This window comes from Nematolebias whitei, chromosome 2, assembly GCF_014905685.2.
Source record: "Nematolebias whitei isolate Nwh7 chromosome 2, NemWhi1, whole genome shotgun sequence".
Lineage (NCBI taxonomy): Eukaryota > Metazoa > Chordata > Actinopteri > Cyprinodontiformes > Rivulidae > Nematolebias > Nematolebias whitei.
In genome coordinates, this window is record NC_056499.1 from 13,689,154 (window position 1) to 13,715,528 (window position 26,375).

Here is a 26,375-nt window from a genome sequence, read left to right on the forward strand (position 1 = left end):
AGAGCCTCAACCTGACTGAACTGCTGTGGTGGACATTCAGAGAGCCGAGCAGAAGCCAACGATGTAAAGAAGAGTGGGTCAAAATTTGTGCCCAAGATGATAATATGATGGATGTTTTCTCCCCTTTGACTTTAGAAGTGAGAGGCCTGAGATAAAACGCAGGTCAGTTTATTTTGTATCTGTGTATTCTGAGACTTTTAAATCAGGAGTTTTTATTATAGATGCAGTCTGCTGACCTCACTCTGCTTTCTTTTCTTAGTGAAGATGTAACGGATCAGCGTTTCCTGAAGAACTTCCTGTTTGACCAGGAAATGCCAAAGACGTCGAACTGGAAAGGACTGATGGTTCTTATTCCTGGAGGAAAGAATGTAAAAGACAAAAATTAAAATAAAGCTTCAAACAAAGTCAGAGTGATTTAAGATTCTGTACAGATTTATGGACTCACTTGAACGGTGTGTTGTCTGGTTCCAGCATGGCCTTGTGTCTCAGGATGGCGGGTCCGGCTCCTGTGCTCAGGTCAGTGGGGTAGGTGTTGATGTAATTGGGAGGTGGACCGTCAAACTTGTTCATCCGCTCCAACAGAAGCTGCTCCCAGTTCTCTAAAGTCTTAAAAACAGCGTTGCTGAGAGGAGAAGTGACTGGAAGGTCTGTGATGGAAACACAAAGAAAGAGTTTTACAATTTTTACAACAAATTGTCCTAAATCAACATAAAGGATTACAGTCACGAGAAGAAACAGTCCACCCTCTGTCTGCAGAGGAGTTCCTGGTCCACTCAGAGACTGACAGGAGCCCAAACCATCAGCCTCCACCACCATGCTGACAGCTGTGAGGAGCTGTTTGCTGCAGTGCATTCTGGGTTAATATCTGTCCTATGGTCTAGTTCTGGTCCAGAAGTCTTGTGGTTTTTTCAGATGAAACTTTCCAAACCTAAGTTGTGCAGCCATGTTGTTTTGAGTGAGGAGGTCATAACCTTTGACCTGCTGACTGAGGCCTGTAGGGTCAGTGCACAGTCTGACCTTCAGGGTGTGAAGATTGTCAGTTGTCTGAAATGTTTTCCATGTGAAAATAATCTTTCTCTCTGTAGAACAATGGACTCCAGATAGTTTGGAAATTACCTTTGACCTATCCCAGATTTATGGGCAGCAAACATTTTTATCTGAGGTCATTGCTGATGTCTTTCCATCCTGGGGTTTTATTAGAACACACATGTTAAAACATGCTGCAGAGCAGCAGAACCTCCTGATGATGATCATTTAATCAGCAGCAGTTTTCGTTCACTTGAGGTTAGATTTGAATAATTTAGAACCTGATAAAGATCTGATCAGATTCACTGTCCTGAAACCTTGAACTGAAGGAAGTGGACTTTGTTTTTCCCATGGCTGTAGATTCTAAAATATATTTTTATAAATAATTTAAATTTATGGTGGCAAGTGGCTCAGTTGGTAGAGCTGCTGCCTCTCAGTGAGCATGTTACCCTGGTTCAAATCACAGCTGGGGGGCCTTTCTGGGTGGAGTTTGCATGTTCTCTCCGTGCATGTGTGGGTTTTCTCTGGGTACTCGAGTTTCCTCCCACAGACCAAAAGCATGCATGTTAGACTGATTGGTAACTCTAAATTGTCCCTAGGATTGAGTGAGAATGAATTGTTGTTTGTCGCGTTTGCCTCTATGTGTCCCTGTGATGGACTGGAGACTTGTCCAGGGTGTCTCCCGCCCCTGGACATAGGAACCAGTGATCCCTGTGACCGGAAAGGATGAAGCAGGTAAAGATAATGGTTGGATGAAAGTTTTAATTTAGAAAAAAATTTACAAAGTACTTCAGATCAATTAAGTGGTCAGAGCGTACCTGTGAAGTCAAGACCAGTGAGAGGGATGAAGTTCTTGGCGTAGTGATGAGCCAGTTTCACCATGACCAGTCGGACCAAAGCCCAGCTGAGACAGACGGAAAGGTTTATATATAAAACACACACATCAGAACCGGGTCGGACATGGAGGATGGACTCTACCTGTAGGAGTTGGGATCAGAATGCTCCGTTATCTGTGTGTCAGAGAGGAAGGCGTCGTCATCTTCATCATCCTCAGCTCCACTTTCATCTGAATCGTACAAGGCGTTGCTGTCCGACAGCGGCAGGAAAGGCTGAGAGGAAGGAAACAACAAAAATATGGAAAACCCAACAAGATCAGCCGTTAGAGCGATCAATGACTTTCTGGAGTTTTAGGTGTTCATTTGTCTTCTTACTTTAGCTACAAAATAATCCCACATGCTGAGCTCCGGGGGAATGAACTTCTCCTTGTAGGTGGGTCTCTCTGTGGGCACGGGGGGCGGGGTGGCGGGGGTCTCCTTCACAGATTGCCTAGTAACCAGCATCCTCATGTTGAACCTACGTCTGTAACGATCCACGTCTTCTGCTGGGGGCTGAGGGGGGGTCGCTGGAAGGTGGGACAGGAGCAAAGGGTTCATAGTAAACGCTGGAACGGTAAATGAGCCGGAGGCTGCACACAAAAATGAGGACGAGCTGAGAGTCGTTCTCATTTTCATCTCAAAAACCAGGTAGAAAATACAAATCAGGAGAACAGCATCCACACCTGTGAGAAATACCTGCCTCAGGTTCTGGGTCTTTACTGACACCAATAAACACGTTTAGGAAAATAAACACTTCAAACACACAAACAAGAAGAATGGACACACGGGGCAAGACACAAACCTGCACCATCATCCTGGGTGACTATCTCTGGCACTGGACCAGACAAAACAACACACAGACCAGAACAGACAGCAGTTAGACACAGATACAACACGTTCCATCACGCAACTCAATCAGAACATAACTGATGTACTGAGAGGAGCTAAATGCACACAGAACCACACGAGCACAGATGAAGAGGAGCATTTATTTAAAATAAGTGTCCATCAGCTGTAATTGAGTATCCTCAGAAGAAGACGTGTGTTTGTGGCAGGAAAGTGAGAGTGCAGCTTCACCAAGTGATTCCCTTCAACGGTGTGACGTTTTGAGATCGACCCGGCTCAAAAGCAGCTCTTCAAAAGCCTCTCGGCCTTGTCGAGAGCTGCTTCAGACATGACAGAACGGTGCTATCTGAATGCCAGCTCCTATCTTCACCGCACGCAAAAGAAACTTGAGCAAGAGTACTCCAGCCTCGTGATTATGGATGAACACTGTCACGTTCTGTCAATACATTATCATGAAAGTGCAACTCTGGATATCACTAATGCACAAATTTTAAAAGCTGAATCAATGTGAAAACTTTAACTTCACTACAACTTATCAACGACCACCTTTAACTTTTCGTTCTACAGCCGTAATGTAGAAAAAGTTGGGCCGTTGTGTAAAACGGGCATAAAAAAATATAATGATTCGCAAATTATATAAACACTTATTCATAATAGAAACTATTAAACTAATAAAATGTTTAAACCTTTTAGAAAAAAATAAGGGAACATTGAATACGATGTCAGCAATTCGTCTGAAAGAGTTGTTCAGGAGTAACTAAAGAGTCAGAGGTCCGGATCAGAACCAGGAGGAACATTTAGTCACGGATGAGGTGAATTATCAGCAGGTCAGTCAGGGACTGTTAGAAGTAAAGATGGGCACAGGTTCAGCAGTCTGGCTAAAACTAGAGGAACAATTTCAGAATAAAGCTCCTGAATGAATTTCGAATAAAGTTCCTGAATACAGACTTTAATCTCCATCATCTCCACTTCATAATCTGATCCACAGATTAGAAGAATCTGTAGAAATCTGAGCTCAAAGGACAAGACCTACAGGAACCACTGTAGTAAAACCAGGTCTGGTTCTGTTCACACACAGTTCACCCATAGATGCTGCTTAAAGCTCTATCAGGCAAAGAAGAAGCCAGATGTGAACACCATCCAGAACCGCTGCAGTCTTCTCTGGACCAGAGCTCATTTTCAATGGACTGAGGTGAAGTCCAGAACTGTTCTGTGGTCAGACAGGTCCAAATCTGAAGTTCTGTTTGGAAACCACGGACACCAAGTCCTCAGGACTAAAAAGGTGAGGGACCATCCAGCCTGGTATCAGCTCACAGGTCTAAAGCCTGCCTCTCTGGTGGACTCCTCTAGTATAAGCAGCTGACACATCTGGAAAGACTCCATCAATGCAGGAAAACATCTGCAGGTTTTAGAACATCTGCTCCATCCAGCTGAGAAGATCCAGGACTGAAGGACAGCTAGAGTTCTACCATCAGACCAGAATGGGACAAGACCTCCAACAACTGGTCTCCTCAGGTCCTGGTCTTTACAAACCATTGTAAAAAGACGGGAGTCTTCTCAGAGAAAATGTGGAGCTGAACAACTTTAAACAGAAATGTTGCCAGCATCAGAAAAAAAAAATCTGCTTTTCCTCAAACTGACTCAATTTCTTGGTTTAAACATTTCATACATTTACTGGTTCCACTGTGAATAAAATTAGGATTTCTGAGATTTGCAAATCATTGCATTTTGTTTTTATGTACGTTTACAAAACATCCAAACGTTTTCAGCATCCGGGTTTTCAAAAAAAAGGTCACAGTTTGAGCTGTACGGCAGTGGTTCACTGGTCCTAAAATCGTCTGGAGGAGTACCTGGTTTAGTCTCAAATTCAGATTTAGTCTCAGAGGGCTGCTCAGCCTCGGTCACTGAACACTCCTCGTTACGCCCAGCTGTTATGTAAAACAACAAAATGAACAGAAAGGACATTTCATCATGAACATGCAATGCAAAATACACATACAAGTGCACACACACTCTCACACAAACACACATGGTTGCTGGCTTATCATAACATTGAGCTCAAATGTTTCTGTTAGCGCTAGCTAGCTTTGGTGCTCATTCAGCAGCAGCTTCACAAGATCGACAGAAGAAAGAGTCAAGCATCTGCAACAACGCAAACCTGTACCATGCACTGCAATCCACCAGCCCAGTTACTCACAGCGGGCCTCAGGAGCTGGTGCCACAGTGCCCGGCCCCGCTCCCCTTGAAACAGGAGGAGGGGGTCGTTTGGGGCGCTGGGTTTCAGCGGGGGTGGGAGTGGGGTTTGGGGACAGGCGGCCCTGCTCAGGTCTTCCTGTCTCCTGAGGCTCTTCAGGCCTGGCTGCCTCAAACTCAGCTGACACTGGGACACAGGGCAGAGGGCACACTCACACAAGACACTACACACCAGTGGCAGCATCAACAGGACAGGACCAGTGCAACACAAACACATTGGAGGCGCAGCTGGGTGAGAGTCATGGACGCCATCTTGGTAGGTGCTACTCTGATTATGGCTGGGCAACAGGCTAAAATGTTTTGATCCACTACTTTCAAGTAAACAACTGACGATTAATAATATATTCACACAGATTTGTTGAAGGAGGGGCAGACCGAGCAATCACTGTTCTCCGCCTGTGGCAGCCAGCTGTTTGTGGCCAAAAATAAAACCAAGGCATTGATTTGTGATTGCTTTGGCTTTAAAACAAGGAGTCACTCGGAAGTTTGACAAGAAATCTATGCAACCAGTTTGGAGCCGACACGAGGAGCTCCAGGCAGTTTTGTCACTTGAGAACAAATCTGTGGTCAAACTCTAAATTGATGTCCTCCATCTTTAAACCTCTTCATCAGCAGTTCCACTAATCAATGATGAGCTCTGCAGGACGCAGGATAAAACTGACAGGCAGCTTTTACTTACAATGGGATGATTAAAAAAACAGTATTTGTTTGATTTCGCACGTGGTCTGTGTTTAACGGCTAATTATAAATAATGAAATCCACCTGTTGATGAGTGAGGAGAAACTTTCTGCCCCACTGTGCAGCTTCATTTTGTGTCGTTATAAAAACTATTTACATTTAGCTCGTCAGTTAATTCTCTTATAAATGTGGTGCATCTGTGGTTTTTCGTTCTTTTGGCCTAAATTTTACATCTTGTTCGATCTTAAAATAACATCAGAGTCTATATTAGACATTTGGAGCCTTCAAGAAACAACTTTAAGTGACGTCAAAGTGACAGTTGTGTTTTCTTGCTGATGGACTGAGACTTCTTGGAACAAATATTTCCCCTAAAATCCTTTTCGCTATTCTTTAAGTTGTCATTTTTTACAATTATAGAAATAAAGTGTCACTAAAATTGTTGCTTTTAAACAATAAGTTGTGCAGATCTTTGCAGCCGCTCAAGTGTCGGACTGCAGATTTCTTCTGATGTAGAAACATGGAGGAACACAGGTCAGACAGTTCTAACACGAACCTCCATCAGTACAGAACCTCATGTCAGTCCTCAGCATTTTGACTCCTCTTTTTAGTTCATGCAGTTCCTAAAAACTCGTTTGAATATTATTTTGTTTTTCTGTAGTGCAAAGCCAACTACCAGTATTTGTATTTTTATGTCTGAAATTCAGGATTACGTTTAAATTGTTAGTATAGATGAAGTGATATCATTTTAGATTTGCATCGCAGTGTTCTGAATCAAACCATGAGGTGACCCCCCCACCCCCCATGCTCACTTAGTCAATCAGAGCTCTGCTAACAGTATGTAGTTATTTTCATTTAGACTAATAAACTAAAAAAAAAAAAAAATTATTTTCCTTATAATTCTGGAAATATTGCACTTGAGTATTTAGATGTTGATCAATGAGCTTTTCTTTCTCGCCCACAATAGAAGTGACATTGATGATGCGTTTTCAGTTTGCTGGAGCTTTCTCCATTATTAGAGCAGACCGGTCTAGAAACGACTCCCTGGTATTCACAGAGTGTCCATTGGAAAAGATGAAAGTAAAACCACGCTTGTTCAAGTTAGGTTCTAATGATAAAATAATTATTGACAAAAAATGGGTTTCTTGATTGAGTTTTGACTATTCTCAGATATTTATGGTTATGCTGCCATCAGTAACTAAGGATGCCAAGTAGCACCTCCCAAGATGGCGGCAGAACTTCTCACCTTGTTGGCCCAGACTGCGCTGAGGTTCCAGCATGTTTGTATTTCAGTGGAAGGACTAGATGGTTATCAGTTATGTAGACAGACACAAAGGGATGGAACGAATGGATGTTTAAAAAACAAAAACAAATATAAAAACATAATAAAACGCACGTGGAGAGCATGTGATGAAGTATTAAGGTGATTTTACCTGGTGGGAGCTCTGGTCTTTTGGGTTTGATGACGACTTTAGCACCGCCTCCAAACACAGCAGCCCACATGCGGTTATTGAGGGGGTGCGCTGCCAGGCGGAAGAGCTCGTTGCTGTTGTGCGTGCCCAGACCGTGGATGAGCAGCGAGAGATAAACGGCCACGACCGCTTCGAACAGAAGCACGCTGAGCCGCGGCTGGTCCTCCTCCCGCGCAGACGTCAACAGTGAGATCAGGGACGACACACCTGCAGACAGAGAACATGGAGCTCATGTAACAGATTAAAAGTTATTTCTACACATTCCCAGCACAAAGCGGAGCCCATATATGAAGCAGTTGCATGATGGTGTGATTCGTGTTTTCATTTCCTACCCAGAGGCCACGGAGCTCCGACGGTAGAACACCATCTGCCTTTCTGCATAAACACAGCTCCCCCTCTGATACCCACATTCTCTCTCAGACCTACTTTTCATCCATAAATATGTTCCTAATCCAGTGCAATCTGAACATTGACGTTAATTCACACCATATATGTTTACAATATAGTTTGTTTGAATCTAACTAATTCTGCAGACTGTGCTCATTTAGACGTTCATAAATCAAAATGTTCAGCTCATTCAGGAGATGAGTGCTAAGACTTGTGTTTAGTGTTTAGCATTTTTTCAAGTTCAAGTCAGTTTCATTGTCATTCTCATCACATGTGGTACATGAGGTGGAACGAAATTATGTACACAGGGTCCCAATTACATCCAACAATAGCAAAAATATGAAGTGTAAAAGAAACAGTAAACAGGATCTAAGATATAAATTAAGATATACGCTAAACAAATGTCCAATGGTACTCTAGTGTTCTGCTTCTTTTGGGTTTAGATAATGTCTTTTAGCATTTAGCTCATATTTGGTCTTTTTAGCTTTACCAATTCTATTTCAGCATCTGCAAAATATTTCAGCTGCTGTTCGGCTCTCATTCTGCAGAAAATGTAGTTTCTCAAGTTTTATTGTAGCTAAGTCCGTCCAATCCACTGAATGTTTAGAAAAAGCCAGAGTTTGGTTACCTGGCCACTGAGCAGGAGCAGAGTTGGGAGTTACGTGTTCCTCGATACTTTCCGTCCTCAGCCGCTTCCTCTCACTGAGAAGCAGGCCCTGGTACACCATCCCTGTAAACTGGTTGGCCTCTGTCTGACTGCTGGAAACCAGAAAAGACCAAAGCAGTGAGTTCATTTACTTCTGCTTAAACTACCCTTGTTTCATGTTTCTGCATTATGAGGAAAAGTCAGTAGAAAAAAACTTCATGCAAACATTTTATAAAAAAAAAAAATAAAAAAAAATCAATCAATAAATCAGGTTTTATTGGTGCAAACAAGAAATAAAGTGACGCATCCAATTTCTCCACACCATCCAGGACATCTACCACAGCCGATGTCTGCGCAAAGCACGCAGCATCATTAAGGATCACACCCACCCAGCACAAGTTCTCTTCCGTCTACTACCCTCAGGCAGACGATACAGGAGTCTGCCATCGTGTACAAAAAGACTGAAGGACAGTTATTATCTACAAGCTGTCAGATTACTGAACTCTCGATAAATAACACTGAACAAATTGACAATAACTAACTAATAATTCAACCTCAATGTCACTACCTGTACAATAATATGTCACACAACCCGTGTGGCATATGTTGATTATGTGCAATATATATATATATATCCTGATGCATGCTCAATAACCCAGGTAGAAAATCTAAAAAAGTTAAATCTGTTCCTCTGGACTTTCAAAAAAAACAAAACAAAAAAATTGTAGAAACGTTTTGTCTTTCATCCAAAATACTTCCTCAGTCTGAGGTGCTGTATTCAGCTCAGTCTTATAAATAGCACCTTCTCAGAGTGGATCAACCAGTTTGCTGCTGACAACCAAAACCAGCTGCTCACATGGTCAAGGCGGACCATCGGCCTAACGATGGATCATTAGCACTCTGATGGCTGTTTGCTATTCACAGAGGGCTGAGTGATACTAGCAATCACAGCATTGTAAGAGGGGGACAGTTGAACCCGGAGGCCTCCACCCCTGTTTAACGATGGACGATTTATTTTCACAAAGATGGCCTCCTTTACTCTTCTCTCAAACCATCGTTCCTCTCTATCCAGGATGTGAACATCTTCATCCCTGAAAGAGTGACCGCTGGCCTGGAGATGAGTGTAGACCGCAGAATCCTGGCCTGATGATGTTGATCTTCTGTGCTGGTCCATCCTTTTGGCCAGTGGCTGTTTAGTTTCCCCGATGTAAGACTGATCACCCTCCTGACACTGAACAGCATACACAATATTACTCTGTTTGTGCCGGGGGACTGGATCTTTGGGATGAACCAGTCTTTGCCGTAATGTATTTTGGGGTTTAAAAGCTATTGGGACGTTATGTTTAGAAAATAAACGTCTCAGTTTCTCTGAAACTCCCTCAACATACGGAATGACCACTGGTCTGAGTTCCTCCTTTTCACCTGATGGCTGGCTGGAGTCCTGTTTGGGTTTTTTATCTGCTTTCAGGAAGGTCTAGTTAGGATATCCACATTGCTCTAGAGCCTGTCTTGTGTGGGATTTCTCCTTCTGCCTGGCTCCTGAGTTAGTGGGGACGCTGTCTGCTCTGTGATACAGAGTCCTGATGACTCCTAACTTGTGCTCCAAAGGGTGATGGGAGTCAAACTGCAAATACTGGTCTGTGTGGGTGGGTTTGTGGTACACCTCAGTTTGCAAATGTCCTCTATCAGAAACTGAGACCTCACAGTCCAAGAAAGCCAACCTGCCATTTTTTACATCTTCTCGTGTGAACTTGATGTATTTATCCACAGAGTTGATGTGGTCAGTAAAATGTTGGACTTCCTGAGATTTAATTTTAACCCAGGTGTCGTCAACATACCTGAACCAATGACTTGGTGGTGTCCCTGAAAAGGATGTCAAGGCTCTCATATACATCATATGCATTTTAGCTTATATTACTACCTCAAAATACTTATTAATTCAAATTCATCCTGCTGCACCATTATACTATACCATGTTGTTGCACAATATCTCTCATATATTGTAAATATTATAATTACTTTTTCACTTTTTGGTACTTTTTGTGTACCCTTATTGCATGCTTTTTTGTATTTGTTTGTTGGTTTGTTCTTTGATTTTTTTAAACGAGTCAATCTGGTTCTTCTCATCCTAAACATTTCATTGTACTGTTAACCCTGTGTTAACCTGCATATGACAAATGAACACAACTTGAACTTGACCTTCATCCACAGCAGAGACAGCTGGACCAGTGATGCTGCCGAAACAGAATTACCTGTAGCTGTGGCTGTCGCACAGCGCCTGATAGACACAAGCAGACAGAGAGGCTGCCAGTGTGTGCAGGGCGTTGACCTGAACAAGGAAAAAGAAACAGAAATGTCACGAAGGTGAGCCGAAATCTTAAGAAAGGGTGCACACTCTGTACCTAACAAATGTTTGAACAGTACTTTCTCTTTAAGAAGAAGAAAACAAACAAACAAAATAGTGCCTAAACGCTCAGCCCTCTTAGTTAGGATTCATTTTGAGTACTGACCCGATCATCGATGATGTCAGGATGTGGCGGCGTCTCCATGCTTGTGATGGTGTAGAGGATGTCATGGATGTGGTTGCTGAGGTGGAGAACAGGGTTGGCTATGACTGTCTTGGTGGGGGCGATGCAGGCCGACAGCAGAGGCAGCGTCGTGGGCAGAGGAAGAGGAGACTGCAGCTGCTTCACCGTGGTCTCCTGCCAAATACAGGAAGAGAATTCATTTACTTCTGCTTAAACTACACTTGTTTCATGTTTCTGCATTTATGAGGAAAAGTCAGTCGAAAAAAAACTTCCTGCAAACATTTGATCAAATAAATAAATAAAGTTTTATTGGTGCAAACAAGAAATAAAGCAACACATCTAAATTTAAAAACTGCGCGACACATGGCTGCTCTACAGATCTGATTATGATGTGCACGTCAGTGAATCTGTCCATCCCTAACGTGTACCTGCTGGCTCTCCTGCAGGAGGAACAGAAGCTCCATGCGAACAGACGTCACCCCCCCTCCCTTGGCTCCGTGAAGGCTGCAGTAGGACAGGAAAACCCTCAGCAGGGCCTGGTTCTTCCTCAGCCAGGCCTTACGCCTCTCTGAATGCTGCTGCTTGGCCTGAAGACGCCGACGCTCCATCTGGTGACGCTCGTACGCTCCTGCCTCGGAGCACTCCAGTGCATCCTCTGAAATGTCTATAGAAGCTGTTCGGTCTCGCTCCACCTCTGATCCCTCCTCCTTTCCCTCCACCTGTGGAGTGATAATTGTCTGTGAATGTAAGGCGGAGAAAGACACTCCGATCTGAAGCTCATTTCTGAAAATCTACCTTGTAGTTACAGATCGTGTGCATTGCGGCAATCTCCTTCTCCAACCAGCTGTAGAGCTGAAACCGCAGCTTCCCTCCGTCGACTTCGAAGCCCGTCGCCAGCGTCCGAAGCTCGGTCATCAGGATCTTCAGACAGGCACGAAATTTCAGCTGCTCTGCTATGACGTCCACTTCTGACTCACCCTAAACACAGAAAGAAGAGAAAATGTCAGCTTTCTGCATACATACAATAAACGATGCATTTTTATTCAAAGTTCAAATCTGATCCTAAACAAACTTACAGAATATACAGTAGTCCCTCACTACTTGACTGTTGGTTTTTCGCAGACTGGCTCTATAGCGGTTTTTTAAAGTAAGACTGGACATGACACACAATTGGCCGATTGATGGATGAGCCGCAAGATCGACATGGAATTTTTATTTAAAATAAATTATTTTAAATGATTTAGCACCTCTGTGCAGCCCACAGCTGGGGGAGAAGCTTCCTCCTGCAGCTGATCAGCTGATCTCCATGCAGAGCGGAGAAGTGGGCGTGGCCGAAAATGCAGCTGGAGGCAGGGAGCTGAAACCATGACATGCTGTGCTCTTTTAGAGCGTTTAGAAACATTGTTTAAAATATTGCGAAAGTGTGGGAAGGACGCTTGCAATATTCTAAACAATGTTTCTAAACTCTAAAACTCTAAAAGAGCACAGAATGTCATGATTTCCCTCTCTGTGCCTCTGCTGCTCTCAGCCACCTGCAAGCATTCTTGGCCACGCCCATTTCTCCGTTCTGCACAGAGAACAGCTGATCAGCTGCAGGAGGAAGCTTATCCTGCAGTGTGGGCTGCACAGAGTTGAAGCAGGTGATAAATAATTCAAAATAATTTATTTTACATAAAAATCTCGTGTCGATCGTGCGGCTCATCCATCAATCAACCATTGAGTGTCATGTCCAATCTTACATTGAAAAACCACGATAGAGCAAGTCTGCGCAAGACAAACCGCAAAGTAGTGAGGGACTACTGTATATTTAAATACTAAAATAAACTACTACTTACTATTTGTACTAACGGTACTATTCCTATTTTGTGGTTTTTCACTTGTCGCGGGGCTTCAAGGTACGAATCCCCCGCGATAAACGAGGGACCACTGTATACGATTCCTAATTTATTGTTTCATGGATTAATTATAAGGTAAAAAAACACAAAAACTTGTTTTATTTGTGGCAGTGATGAACTATTGGTACTTCCATTCATTCATTCAACCTTTATTTATTTGTGTGGTTTGTTTAAAATGATGCTGCTCAGTACTGAAGTTGAAGGAACATCTTCAGTAATTATTCCACTGAAGTCATGACACATATTGTTTTTGGTCTCTAGTTAAAACTCAACGTTGTACTTTGGTCCTCCAGAAAAGAGAAACACCGACTTCGAGTTTGAACTAACGAGCTCCGACAAAGATGTAGACTTTACCGACGGCTTTGATTAACTCTGGGAACTCAACCAGTTATTGAGAGAACTAAACAAAGTCCATTTTTCACTTTACTTCTCTGTTTCACAAAGAAATATAATTTGAGCAAATAAAATCTCAAAACAGAATATTTACACATCACCCTTATAAAAATAAAAATCATTCTATTTCTCTTGATAATTAAAATCTTTGCAGGAATATCCATGTTTTAAGTTTTAAATAGTTCACAGACGATCTGATCTTTTCTGTTGGAGCTCCGATTTTTGTTGTTTTTTTATGTGTTTTCTGTGATTTGGAAATTTTTCTGGATTCAGTCTGTTTTTAATCTTAAAACATTATTACTATTATTATATACATGAAAACCTCAAGGTATTTGTTTTGATACATATGAAGAATGTTTGATGGTACCTGTGAGTCCTGTCTCTGCAGTTTGGAGACGCCGTTCTTCGAGCCTGCTCTGGTTTCCTGCTCCGGTTTCTTCATGGTCAAGCCTTCTCCATCTTCATCATCATCATCATCTTTATCATCTCCCCAGTCTAGATTCAGCTCGTCTTCCTCTACCTGGACCACCGGCTGGCTCCAGTCAAGCCCCCCGCTGTAGTTTCCTCCCCAGGCACGGTCAGCTGTTGCCGGGTCGTCCCAGTCGCCGCCTCCCCGGGTGCCGTTTTCTAACGGCTGGTTTGCGTTGATGTTCGCCTTCGATGAAGCTTTGCTGAGAGGCGATGATCCAGATTTCTTACTGACTTTGGGAATTTTGGAAAGCACTTCCAGAGCCAAAACTGGACACCCCACCTACAGAAAGCAGAAAAACAATAAAAAGATGTTTAAAAATGTGAACACTTATCATGGGACTGAAGTTAAGTATCAGTTAGTTATCACATAACAACAGGATAAAGACCTTGAAGTGTGCGTTGGCAGTCGTGAAGAAGAGTTTGCGCTCGATGAGGTTGATCTCATCGGCGCTGCTCTTCTCTGCAGTCAGACCCACACTTGTTACTGGACCCTCTGGATTAGCAAAGTGGCGCCGAATAATCAAAGGATGGGTTCTCAAGTAGTTGTAGAAACTAAACACCACGGGGTTGCAAGACTTCACCATCACGTCTACAAAACAAGATAAAACAAGCTTTTACAGGAAATGGCGTCAAACTGAACACGTCTCAGTTTCTCTGGTGCACTCACCAGGATTCTCGTCCTCTTTGGGGTTCCTCTCCAACAGGGTATCCAGGGCTCGAGTGTAATCCTTCATGATCCAGTAGGCAATGCTGCGGAGGAACGGGTCAGGGTGCAGTCTCGAGCAGTGGTAACCACTGCCGTCCCTGTTACAACCCAGAACCTTCTCATAAAGGAGGCCCTGGCAGGTGGACGACTTCTCAAAGTCTGATTCGTACAGTCTGGATACGATCATGGCCAGCTGGAGATCCTCCATTTTCTCCATCAACACCTAAACATCCAAAACCAGCACCACACTTTACACTTTATGAAATATAATACATAAACATCATGGCATGGCATGTACAAGTCATGTTTTGGTTCAAGTTTGGTAGAACTGGAAAAAGAAGGAAATACCAAAATGCATTTTATCCTGATGCATGCTCAATAATCCAGGTAGAAAAATCTAATAAAGTTAAGTCAGTTTCCTCTGGACGGATTCAAAAGACTGAATTGAAATTGCCTTCCAAAAGATTCAATCACATCCAAATTACTTAGTCAAACTGACAAAGTCTTTTGGATTAAAGATGAAACTTTTCAAGAAGTTGTTTTTTTTTTTATCCATCCAGAGGACCTGACTTAAACTTTGTTAGATAAAACGTATTTTAATATTTATTTCTCAACTTGCTTTAAACTCATTAAAAAAAAAACAACCTCAGGGTACATCTAAACCTGTCTGTTTTTAGATGAGACTGAGGACCAGCTGTGTCTCACATATTATTGTCTGGAGGAGAAGACCCATCCCACACGTCTGAACCGAGACAGTTGGGTACAAATACACAAACAATTTGACATTTGATATATACTTTTTTTCTTCTTTCGGCTGCTCCCTTCTTCAGGGATCGCCACAGTGAACTAACTCGCCCAAAGACTTGGCAATTGTTTTTATGTTGGTCGTCCTTCCTACAAAAACAGACCACCAAGCTACCACAGCCCTCTGTGTGGAGCAGAGAGCTGCCATCTAGGGAGCCTGGAGGAGCAGATGGTGGCGGTTAAGAGTCTTGCTCAAGGGTCCAGAGTGGGGGCAAACGAGGGTGGAAGCAGGTGTGAGACATCTGATATATATATATACTTATTATAGATATAGATATACTTTGAGTACTTTTGATTTCCTTGTAGAGCAGAAACGCTGAATCCCTGACAAGGAGCTCCTGTTGTGTGTTTGTTTATGATTTTTTTTTTCCTCTACAGCCTGCTGAACTGAGCATGCTCAGTACAACAGATTTACACTATGACATTTAGGCTGCGTTCAATTCAATTCAATTTTCAGATCAGTTCAGTTTATTTATATAGCACCAAGTCACAACACAAGTCATCTCAGGGCACTGAACAGAAACATTCACATACATAAAAACACCAATTTGTCAAAAAAAATAAAAAATCTATCTAAGGAAAGGTTCACACTGCAGGCAAAAAGTGGCCCCTTTCTTTTGCACACGTGCGACACATATCTATGTTTTCCTCACAGTCTGAACACCTCGATTAGGTAGGGGGATGTGAATCAAGCCAAATATTGATAATATTGATACGACCGTCATGCAGTTTAAAGCTCAGAACTCCACACGTCCTCAGCTACAGAACAGAAGTCCTGTTGTTTCATCCTTTTTTAATTCATCACGTCCTGGATGACTGAATCTACAGCAACATATGAGACCAGAGTTTGTGTCGGATTGTATCCAGGCCAACGTGATGGATCAACATTTGATTTAGTTTCTACCTTCAGTACTTTGTTCTCATTCCAGAAATGCAGTTCTTCCCCTGAGTTGGCAGGGAGCAGCACGACCAAATGTAAACACTGAACAAAACAATCCAGTTGAGTAATATTTCAATCGGTTTTGATCGCACACCAACTTCAGAATCGATGATAACGTGTGCAGCCTCCATATTTCTTTTTGTAAACACGGCGTGCTGTGAGGGACATCACACCTTCTTCTTCTTTTATTTTAAGTTTACAAACACCCAGAGAATCAGATTCTACTGCAATAAAGTGGATAATAACTGGATTTAACTGGACTGTCTTAGTTGATTTTAAATTAAATTGGATTATTCTGCAGGTAAACTGATTTAAACTGGATCTTGACTGTTTTGAATAGAATAAGATTTGATTTGTTTAGATGGGACTGAATTAGACATGTTTCTGTGTAGTCCTCGGCTGGTCCACAACCAGTACACAAAGTTTAAACAAAAGAAGCTCAAACTTCTGTTTCTTATCTGTCTGAATATTTTGACTGTGAGGGTGAAAACCTCAGGCCAAGGAAAAATTTGACAGCTGGTTATGAATTTTATCAGAATAAATTAAGATTGTTACAGGATTTTCAAAGGCTGCAGAGCTTCTCTCAGCAGCAGATATTAAAACTATAACTCAGGAAGTTACATTTTCTTCATTCTGTGGTCAACACAGCAAAGAGGAGAAAACTCAAAAGTAATAAGCTGTGTGAGTGTGTGTGTGTGAGATGTACACACCTCTATGGCGTCTTTAAGGGAACCAGCCAACAGGAAAAAGGCAGCGGCCTGTTCGAAGCGCTGCTTTCCCAGCAGAGAGAAGGCATTTTTCAGAGCCGCCTTTCTCCAGCGGTCCTCACTGAAGTTGTTTTTAAAGAACTGAGTCATCTTCTCATCATGCTGAGACCTGAAAGATAAAAAACAGACTCCTTCATGCCTCAAAGGGGTTCAGAAATAAATTCACTGGAAACAAACAGTACCAGTTCACAATAATAACATATTTAAAGACAACCTGAAGAGTCCCCACAGGACGGCTTTCTTCTTTGTGGCCAAGTAGAAGAGAGCAGCATCTAAAGGGTCATTGTTCCTCTGGAAAGCAGCTTTACCCAACTGATTAAAAACAAAAAATAAACACTGCAGTTAATAAAAAACACTACAAACACAACTGAAGCAGCAGATATCAGCTGGAGTTTACAGCAAACACTCAACTAATTCAGTACAGAACAAAAAACAGAATGAATTTCTCTGAATTACAAAAACATTTAAATAATTTTCAATGACAAAAAAATCTCAAGAAAAACAGAGATTATTATGCTGCGAGCCAAAGGACCACTGAAAGTAGCTAAAGATAAGGTTAGTAGCAAAATGTAAGCTAATTGCTAAGAGTTGCATTTTTCAAATGGCTAGATAAATAAATTAAAAAAGGATAGATAAATGCTAAAAGTAGCAAATGGTTAGCTAAAGGCTGAATGGAGCAAAAGGTTAGCTGAATGCTAAAAGTAGAAATAAGTAGAAAAAGCTAGATGAATTTTAAAAATAGTTTAGCTAAATGCTCAAATTTGCAAAATGTTAGATAAACGCCATAAGTTGCAAAAATATCAAAAGGCTAGCTACACGCTAAAAGTAACAAAAGGCTACCTAGAAGCTAAAAGGAGAAAACAACTACAGGCAGCTAAAAGTTAAAAATTATGCACTTCATAATTAAAAGTAGAAAAATATAAGCTGAAATCTAAAAGTAGCATAAGAGGACTAAACCTGGGACAGTAGCCGAGGCAGATTTAAAAAAGAAAAAAGTTTCTGGAGAAATGAAAAATATCTTTATTTTTCTGAGGAAATTATTGCCAAAAACAAAATAGTCACAGCACCCATCTCCTGAACGGTCTTGTTACTGTTTCATAAATAACAACTCGGCAGTTCTGTTCCATTTTAATAACATCATGCTAGAACCCGATAAAGACCAGATCAGGTTGAAGATGTCCTGGGCCAGAACTGAAGGGGACTTTATTTTTCCACGGCTGTACGTAGGGAAGAAGCCTAAAATAATGAAATTCTGCAGCAAACACTCAGAATCTGACAGCTGTGAAACAGATGCTGCTGCTCTTCCACACTTCTCCGATACCTTGTCCACCATTTTGCGCAGAGTGTTGATGTTGCGGATCCACCAGCCCACGCCGACGGCTCTGAGGTCGGACCACTGCGCGTCGCCTCTCTGCATGGCAGGAATCATGTTCAGCAGCTCCTCCTCCGCCTCCGAATGGAAGGCCCACGCAAAATGGCACGTGGAAAGGCCTGCAGCACAGACAACAAACAGGAAGTCCAAGGTTTAACCTCCAAAATAATCAAACTAAGTAAAGGTCTTAGTGGAAATAAATAGTATTTTAATTATGTTACAGCAGCTGAGGGCTAGACAATAAAACAATAAAAATAAATCTTTAATTTTCCTATAGACCAAACTTCTTGTCATATTCTCTTAAATACAAATAAATAAATGAGTCATTAGGTGAAAACCATTTAAATCACCTGCCTCTGAACGTGGAAAGGAAGGATGTTTCTTCCCGTGTCTTTTTGTTGTAGTGTTAGCAAAATATTTTATGAATTACCAGAGGGATTTTGATGATTTCTCAGTCGTTTTCTACAGATGTTTTTGTCTATAACAGCTGTAGAAAACATGACTGCTGAGTCCCATCAGGTCTTCATGTCGTTGTGTTTCCTTATTTCAAATGATTTGATTTTATATTTCATTATATTTATTAGTTTCATGTCTTTTAATTTAGTATTTTTATAGATATATTTTCCTGTTTGTTTTTAATCAACATGTAAAGTATTAAACATTCTATGAGAATAAAATAAAAATAATATTATGTACGATATAAAACATGCTCAGAGGATGTGTTGGAAATAACCCTCAGCTACTACCACTCCAGATTTTAGCTCAATATCTATAAATCTGGTTGAGTTATAGCTACTTTAGGGAAAGTTGATGTGGATTAGCTGTGGCAGCCATCTTGAATCATGTTGATGTTCATCCAGTGACTTCTTTCTGATTTTCTTTTAAATTCATTCAGTGGCTCATGAGATATTTTGCTAACACACAGACACAGAGTCAGAAACATTCATGTTTTGTCACAGTGGAAGTATGATTGATATTCGTACCCTGGTGAAGCAGCTGCATGCGGTAAAGTGGGGGCAGAGAGGTGAGCAGGCAGGTGTGAAGCCGCATGGCGAGCAGGTACCTCAGTCCACACTCATCCAGAGCCTCGCCACCTGAACAAACAGCAGGAAGAGTCTGGTTTTAATAAAACAGCCTGTATGACATAAACCCCCTTCTGTATCATTTGAGTTCATGCTGTCAGAGAATATATCTGCTGTCCCTGAACCCTCGGCTGTGCCGACTCTGCCCTGGAACAACCTGCTTATGTCCTCCTCGCACAAGACTAAATAAATACGCCAGAAAATTAAAAGAAAAAAGGCGACGATAATAAACAGTGAGGAGGAACGGTTTACGCACGGTTGTTTTTGTTATTTAAGATTTGATAGGTAGAAATTAAATAGATGGAGGAACACACAATCAAGAAAAGTAAAGTTTGTCTTTGTGTTTATAACCTTTAGACAACTTTAAAGAGTTTTATCTCTTACAAAGGTTACTGATATTGTAAACACAGAAGCTAACCAGCATGCTAACAGGATGACAAAAAATGATAAAAGAAAACAACAATAGAATAAATCTGGTTCTTTGTGGTAAGACATGAACCTTTCTGGCTGTTTGGGAACAATCTCCAAATTTCTAGTTGATCGTGTATGAATTAGGGCTGATATTAGAAAAAACCTACACTGTCCGTGTGTATTAGTGTTTCATATTAAAATGGCAGTGAGTTACAAAAAAACATTTTCCTCATTTTCTCTTCTTTCACCACCATCATCTAAACCAGGTGTGTGCATCAAGGCCATCGTTGAATGGACCAGGTATTTCATCTGCAGCAGAACATGAAGATGTGCTGCTGGACATAGACCTGTGTGTGAGTTTATGCAGTCCGAGTGTTGTGAGATATTCAGACTGCACTCACTGATATTATGATGACACTATATTTATGGTATGAAGTGCAGCTTTAACCTGAATCAATCTGATGGAGAGATGAACCTGAGATGCTGCAGATGACCACCTGCATCATTTTACTGCAGTCGTGTTTCATTCAAACTGTGTTCCTGTCAGATACACGACTGGTTTGATGAATATCAACTGAAAATTTACAACCTGTGTCCTGCTTCTGATGACATCTCACAACAAAATGAAGATAAAAGTTTATTTCTATAACTTTAAAGGCAACGCCTCACAATATTTACGACATCAGACCTAGGCACGGGTCGATTACGGGTTTCAACATAACTCAGAGTAAATATTTTATTTAGAATACACAATCATACCTACAGTATAAAATAATAATTAATGATCAATATTTGATGTTATTTAATCAGCAGAATCAATTATTTAATTTTGGTGATTAAATAAAATCAAATAAATGATTCGTTAAATTTTTTTTAAATTTGCTTTATTTTTGCAAAACTGATCATTTTGCATGAGGTCATTTCATATTGGTCCATGGCTAATCAAACACAAACAAATCTGCTGCAAATAGCCATCTAGCATTAGCATTACTTTGTGCATAGTAAGTTTCTTTTAGCTCCCTTCTATAGAGGTTGCCACAACAAGCAAGCTTGCGTGAATGCAACCTGATGCAACCTGGGCTCGAACCCACAACCTCAGGATTACAAGGCTACGACACCAACCACCAAGCTACTGCAGCCCATGCTTTCTGCATAAAGAATACATTTTTTACACATTAAAGACGGAGTCATAGTTCTTCTGATGAGAAGCCAAAATGGCGTCCATACACACACAGAGGGTACCAACCTGTGTACTGTTGATCCGTGGAGCTGGTCACCTCAGCACTGGTGGTTGCGATGGTGTCTGCTAAAGCCACCAGGAACATCTGCTCGAGCCTCGTCAGTCCTGGAAGGCTGGAGTGCATCAGATGACTGGACAGAACCTAGACAGACAGATGGACAGATAGACAGATGGACAGAAAGACAGACAGTTGAACACACACACAGACAGAAGATATAAAATGCAGAATATTGTTATTGTAAAAATCAGAAAATTTAATTGTCATTAACAAGTTCCTCCGTGGAGAAATTATTCTTCCATTTAACCAGAACCACATGATTCTATAGCTTGATCATTTCTGACCATTTGATTCATAAACAATACCTGGGCGTGCTCTGGTCCAAAGTAAGTGGGTCCATACTGGGAGAGGTTAATAAATCTGGATTTCTTCTCTGGTTTATCAGTAGCAAAGTTCACAAAGTCATCAGTGGTGACCGCTGGCACCTGTCAGAGCAGACCACACGTCAGTAGGTGCATCGTCACCAACCAGCCACCTGGTCACCAGTCCTACCTGAAAGAGGTCAGCATACTGGTCCTCTGTGGACTTCTGGGTTGCGTCGCCATCAGACACCTTGGTCACTTTGGCGGTTTCTTCTGGCCCCTTGTATGAGGTGTCCAGATCAGCCAACATGAGAGCGTAGAGAGGTAAAGGAGGGATGGAGTTGATCTCTGTGTAGTCCCTGCCACTGTCGCGGCCGGTCACCATCGTGTCCTTCGCTGTGCTGCCAGTCACGCTAATGGTCCGAGAAAGATGTCTCCTGGATCCGCCTTCGCCCCCCTCCACATCTCTCACCACGGCCACCTCTCCAGCGATACACTTCACCAGGTGTGCAAGGATGGCCTGTACACAGAAGAAGCTCAAGGCTTATTAAGTTGATACCAGGACTCCTACACATCTTCACTTTCAAAGGTACAGACTTACAGACGCAGTTTCACAGGCCTCTGACAAATTCCAGGTAATTTTTAATGTGACAGTACAAACTTTTAGCTAAAATTAAACAATATACACAAAAGATGTCCTTCATGGCACAGCACTTGTGGAAAAAATAAATACATTCTTGTCTGAATTTGTGCCAAATTTATGGTCTCAATCAAACAGTTTGAGTCTTTTAAAAAAGCATATTGTTCATTAAGTAAAACCGGTTCATTTAAGTAACTGAAAAATCTTAAAACTATCCAGAGCTAAATGTGGTAGTCCAGTTGCAACCATTGTGCAACATTCAGCAAAAGGTCTCCATTTATGAAACATGCCCATGTAAAAAAAGGCTCGAGGGCGAGAAGTCGTCCCTGAGGCATCTCACGCCGGCCCTCAACTTTCTAATGCAAAGATAAAACTTGAAAAAAAAAATTGTAATGAGTCTTGTGAAAAGTTGCAACACAATTTAGTTTTTTTTCTTCCATTTACCAACAAAAGCACTTTTTTTATACTAAAAAAGGTCTAAAAACACAATCAGAATAAATATGATTTTCTATGCAATAAATGATGCCTAAATGAAGTGCCGCCACTGTTCCCTCACAGGAACTGTTGGACAAGTGAAGAAAAAAAAATCTTTAAAACTGAGCTAACCTTTAAAGAGGTACAAAAAAAACTTCTGACAAATCTGACCCAAAAATCTGTGTGGAAAATGTCTCTCGTGTTAGATTTACGCTGTCAGGTAAAATAAATCAGTGTGTTGTTGACTTTTGCAGATGATGTGATGCTGTGTATGATAGTTGCATATCAGTGCACTCTGTGTCCATTTTGTGGCCCTTTGGACCCATGAACTGAGCCAAAGTGATCCCTGAGGAAACATCATGCCCACCAGTGCTTCGTTCACAAAATGTCTCAGAATTTTAACTAAAACTGACTAAATATTTATTTTATAATAATAAAGAACTCACTGTTGCAGCAAATTACTTTCAAAATTCCCATTCTTAACCCTTGTATAATACCCTTGTATTTAGAAAGTAAATTAAAGAACAAAAGTCTGGAAACAGAAATATCTTTACCGGCTGCCATTTTCTTTCTTACTTTTAAAGACTCTGGAACTCTGCTATACAAAATATTTTTCATTCCTTTGTCTGTTTTATTCTCATTTTTATGTGGTATAAATAGGAAAAAAAAAAACAGATTTTAGATCTAAGAAACCAATAGTTTCTAAAACGGGCAGAAACAGACTCACCTTGGCCCGGCGAACTCGGCCCAGGTCCATGAGCTCCAGCAGCTGAGTTGGATGGTACTGTGGTAGAGTTGGGGACAGGGAGTGAGCCGCTTCGAACAGTCCACCTTCCTGTAGTCCTGCTGGGGCTCGGAGGGCTTCATCCACCCCAGCACTCCCTTCAAACACACTCTTAGACCGAGCTCTCCCTTCAAAGACAGAGGAACCTGTGGTTTGACCTCCAGCGATGTCTGCAGACGACAGGTTGCCCTCTTCTCCCTCACCGAGCTTCTTGTCCTGGTGCCACTGGGCGTACACGTGCATTTCACAGTCCATACCCACCACTAGGATTCCATCCCTCACCCAAGACAGGGAGACCGGGAGTGACGGAGTACCATCCACAGAAGACAAGAGGTCAATGGACCGCAGCAGAACCCAGCGTGAACGGATCCCTTGCTTGATACTGCCCCCTAGAGGAAGGGTGATGACGGCCATCCCCTCCTTACTGCTGGTCTGCTCACTGACCACCCCCGAGATGCGTCCGTACATGAGGATGTTCGAGCCCACCCCAACAGTGAGGATATGAGAACCGTCCTCCTTGGACAGCCAGTCCAGGTGGATAAAGTGCTTAATGTTGGGGGAGCTGTGGTCTCTGCTCATGTACAGGTCAGACCTGAGAGAAATGAATCATGCTGAGTGTAAAGGTAAAGCAGAGTTAGGATAAAACAACACAGACATGCATGGGTCTGCATTCTGACCTGCTGTAGACAAACAGGTTGGAATCCACACTGACTCTGGGATCCAGAGTTGATGAGGGTCTGACGAAGTCGTCAAGGTGGACAGTTTGCTCCAAAACCCACTCTGAGCCACCGGTAGATTCACACTCATAGATGGACACATTCATGGAGAAGTCCTCTCCAGGACCATGCAGCTGAGGACACAAGACACATCTTTACAGTCATTTCTGAGAAAAAGGTCAAATCTGAAGATACAACTAAGTACAACTAAATTTACTTTAAACACAGAACAGACGTGCAGGCTAATAAAATCTGCAGATGTATACATACCGTAATCTGTATTTGTTCTGTTTTATGTACTTTTAGCTGTTATTTTTTTACTTGTTCATTTCTGCTTAAAAAGTGCCACATTTGTAAGGAAAATGCATTTGTATGTTGAGCAGCAGAGTTGACTTTGTGAATTTTGTCCATGAAAAAGTTGCCAAATCTTCTCTGCCAAAAAGCCTTTTCTGTTGCCTCTGTTTAGTGTTTTTTGGATTGAGTGATTGAAGTCTGGAGAAACAAGACATATTGGCAATTTTATTCATATAACAATCAGGGGTCTTGGTAGCATGTGGAAGAACCATACATGCCTGGCTTCTCCTCGTCATGCTGCTCACCAGCTTGATCACACACAGCTGTGGGATGGTGTCCCATTCTTCAACCAGCATTTGTCGCAAGTCAGCTATGGTAGTTGTTTTGGTCACTCTGGATCAAACAGCATACCTAAACTGATCCCCCAGCTGTTCAAGGGGGTTGAGGTCAAGACCGAAGGCCTCTTAAGTACCAAATTCTGCAGGTGGTCTCTGATAAACCCTGCTCTGTGTGGATAAGTGTTGTCATTTTGGAGGACAGAGTTCTGCCCAGGACTGTAGAGATTTGAGTTCACTACTGGTTAAAGAATCTCATATCAATCTCTCTCTGGATTGAGAATGCTTCCATTGATGACTTGTTTTCCCATCCCACACCATCACACTACCTCCAACAAAAACTGTTACCCTACAGGTAAAATCAGCAAAGTGTTCAGTGTCTTCTGAACTGCTGTAGCAGAATCTGGACTCATCACTGAACGTAATGTTCCTCCAAAAGTTCAGGTTATTATACATGCTTTTTTCATCAGTGGAAATGGGCCAGATGGTGAAGAACAGTTATGGCAGGCCTTCTGGTAGCCTTCTGAGTTGGAGAGTGGCTGTTTAGAGTCTGTTCTGGATTGTCTGGGTAGAGAGCCATCTGCCATATCGTCCAGCAAACCTCAACTGTAAATCAACAGAAGACTGCCTACAGCTCCTAAAAGCTGACATGGTGAGGAAACTGCTTTCTTGTAGTCCTTTTCTTGGGATTCCAACTTCACAGGCTGTCTCTGACACTCCTTGTTATTTGGGACGTGGCCTTCAATTTGGTGATGGTACTAGGACTCACTCCAAATTATGCTACAAGACTTCATGGAGGTGTGGCAAGAAAAAGACATTATGAAAACACCCAAACATCAAGGACATGTCAGGTTCTCATCATGCTGAGAGCTACATCTCTACAGTGAAGCATGGTGGTGGCAGCATCATGCTGTGGGAATGTTTTTCATCAGCACGGACTAGGAAACAGGTCAGAATTAAAGGACACTTTGAGTAGTTTGAGACAGGGATGGAGGTCCTCCCAGCAGGACAATGACCCTAAACACACTGCTAAAGAACACTCCACTGGTTTAGGGAGAACCAGGTAAATGTCCTGGAATGGTCCAGTTAAAGCCAGGCCTGTTCTGAGTTTGATTTAAAGATTGTTGGACACAAGCAGCACCCCTGAAGGAGCTGGAGATGTTTGGTCATGAAGAACGGACAAAACATCTAAGTTAGATGAACGGAAATAGTGGTGATGGACCTGAAGAGACCTGATGTTGGAACTGAAGCAGGAGTAGGAGACATAGAGTTTTGGAACTGAAAAGAAATGCATTCACCTATTTCAGTTTTTTTTTTAAATTATTAAACATTTTTTTTACTTCATTAACCTGATTTATTTTTGTAGAATCACTGCTTTTAATCAAATTAAACATCCAAATAAAAGTATCAGTTGAAAGCAGCAAGCACCCATTTATAAGCTGATGTATACCTACACTTCCACTTTCAGAGGATTTATGAGAAATTAATTGTATTTCCTGTATTTAAAACATAAAACAGTAAAAAAAAAAAAAAAAAAACAGCATTATAGTGAAAGTTCTGCTAAGTTTAAGCCTTTTATTATGAGTGCGTCGCCAGCGACAACACATTTTTTAGGTAGTAAATTTTTCTTAGTGGGTAAAGAGTTTATCTCCTACCTGTCCATGACGTGGCTGTTTAAAGGCTACAGCCAGCCGGCCGATGTAGGAGCAGGACACAGCTACGGGTCGACCTGACACGCACACAGAACTGTTGTTGTCGTCCTCCTCGTTCATCAGCACCCAGGGTTCCCAGCGGTACGTCCACCTGTCTTGGCTCTCTCCATCATAGCCATCATCAACCTCCACGGCGCAGCGCCAGAACCGCACGTAAGAATCGGAGCAGGGGGTGACGATCAGGTACGGAGCAAGGCACACAGGGTAGATGGAGGAGGAACTCAGGTGACCTGTGAGAAAGGAATAAATCAGATTACAGCAAAGCCTTCAA

General features: G+C 41.9%; 1 protein-coding gene across 1 annotated transcript in view; it reads right to left on the reverse strand.

The window, feature by feature from the left end:
* Window positions 1–26,375, reverse strand: part of dmxl2 (Dmx-like 2) — a 66,948-nt gene that overhangs the window by 11,690 nt on the left and 28,883 nt on the right. Inside the window, 24 exon segments of the mRNA XM_037690435.1 lie at window positions 237–354; window positions 446–647; window positions 1,845–1,930; window positions 2,005–2,135; window positions 2,238–2,428; window positions 7,109–7,354; window positions 8,163–8,293; window positions 10,433–10,509; window positions 10,691–10,882; window positions 11,137–11,427; window positions 11,504–11,686; window positions 13,364–13,747; window positions 13,854–14,056; window positions 14,135–14,396; window positions 16,628–16,793; window positions 16,899–16,996; window positions 18,006–18,175; window positions 19,040–19,150; window positions 20,796–20,931; window positions 21,153–21,272; window positions 21,340–21,669; window positions 22,991–23,639; window positions 23,725–23,897; window positions 26,048–26,334. Of these exon segments, the coding sequence (XP_037546363.1) occupies window positions 237–354; window positions 446–647; window positions 1,845–1,930; window positions 2,005–2,135; window positions 2,238–2,428; window positions 7,109–7,354; window positions 8,163–8,293; window positions 10,433–10,509; window positions 10,691–10,882; window positions 11,137–11,427; window positions 11,504–11,686; window positions 13,364–13,747; window positions 13,854–14,056; window positions 14,135–14,396; window positions 16,628–16,793; window positions 16,899–16,996; window positions 18,006–18,175; window positions 19,040–19,150; window positions 20,796–20,931; window positions 21,153–21,272; window positions 21,340–21,669; window positions 22,991–23,639; window positions 23,725–23,897; window positions 26,048–26,334 (4,937 nt within the window).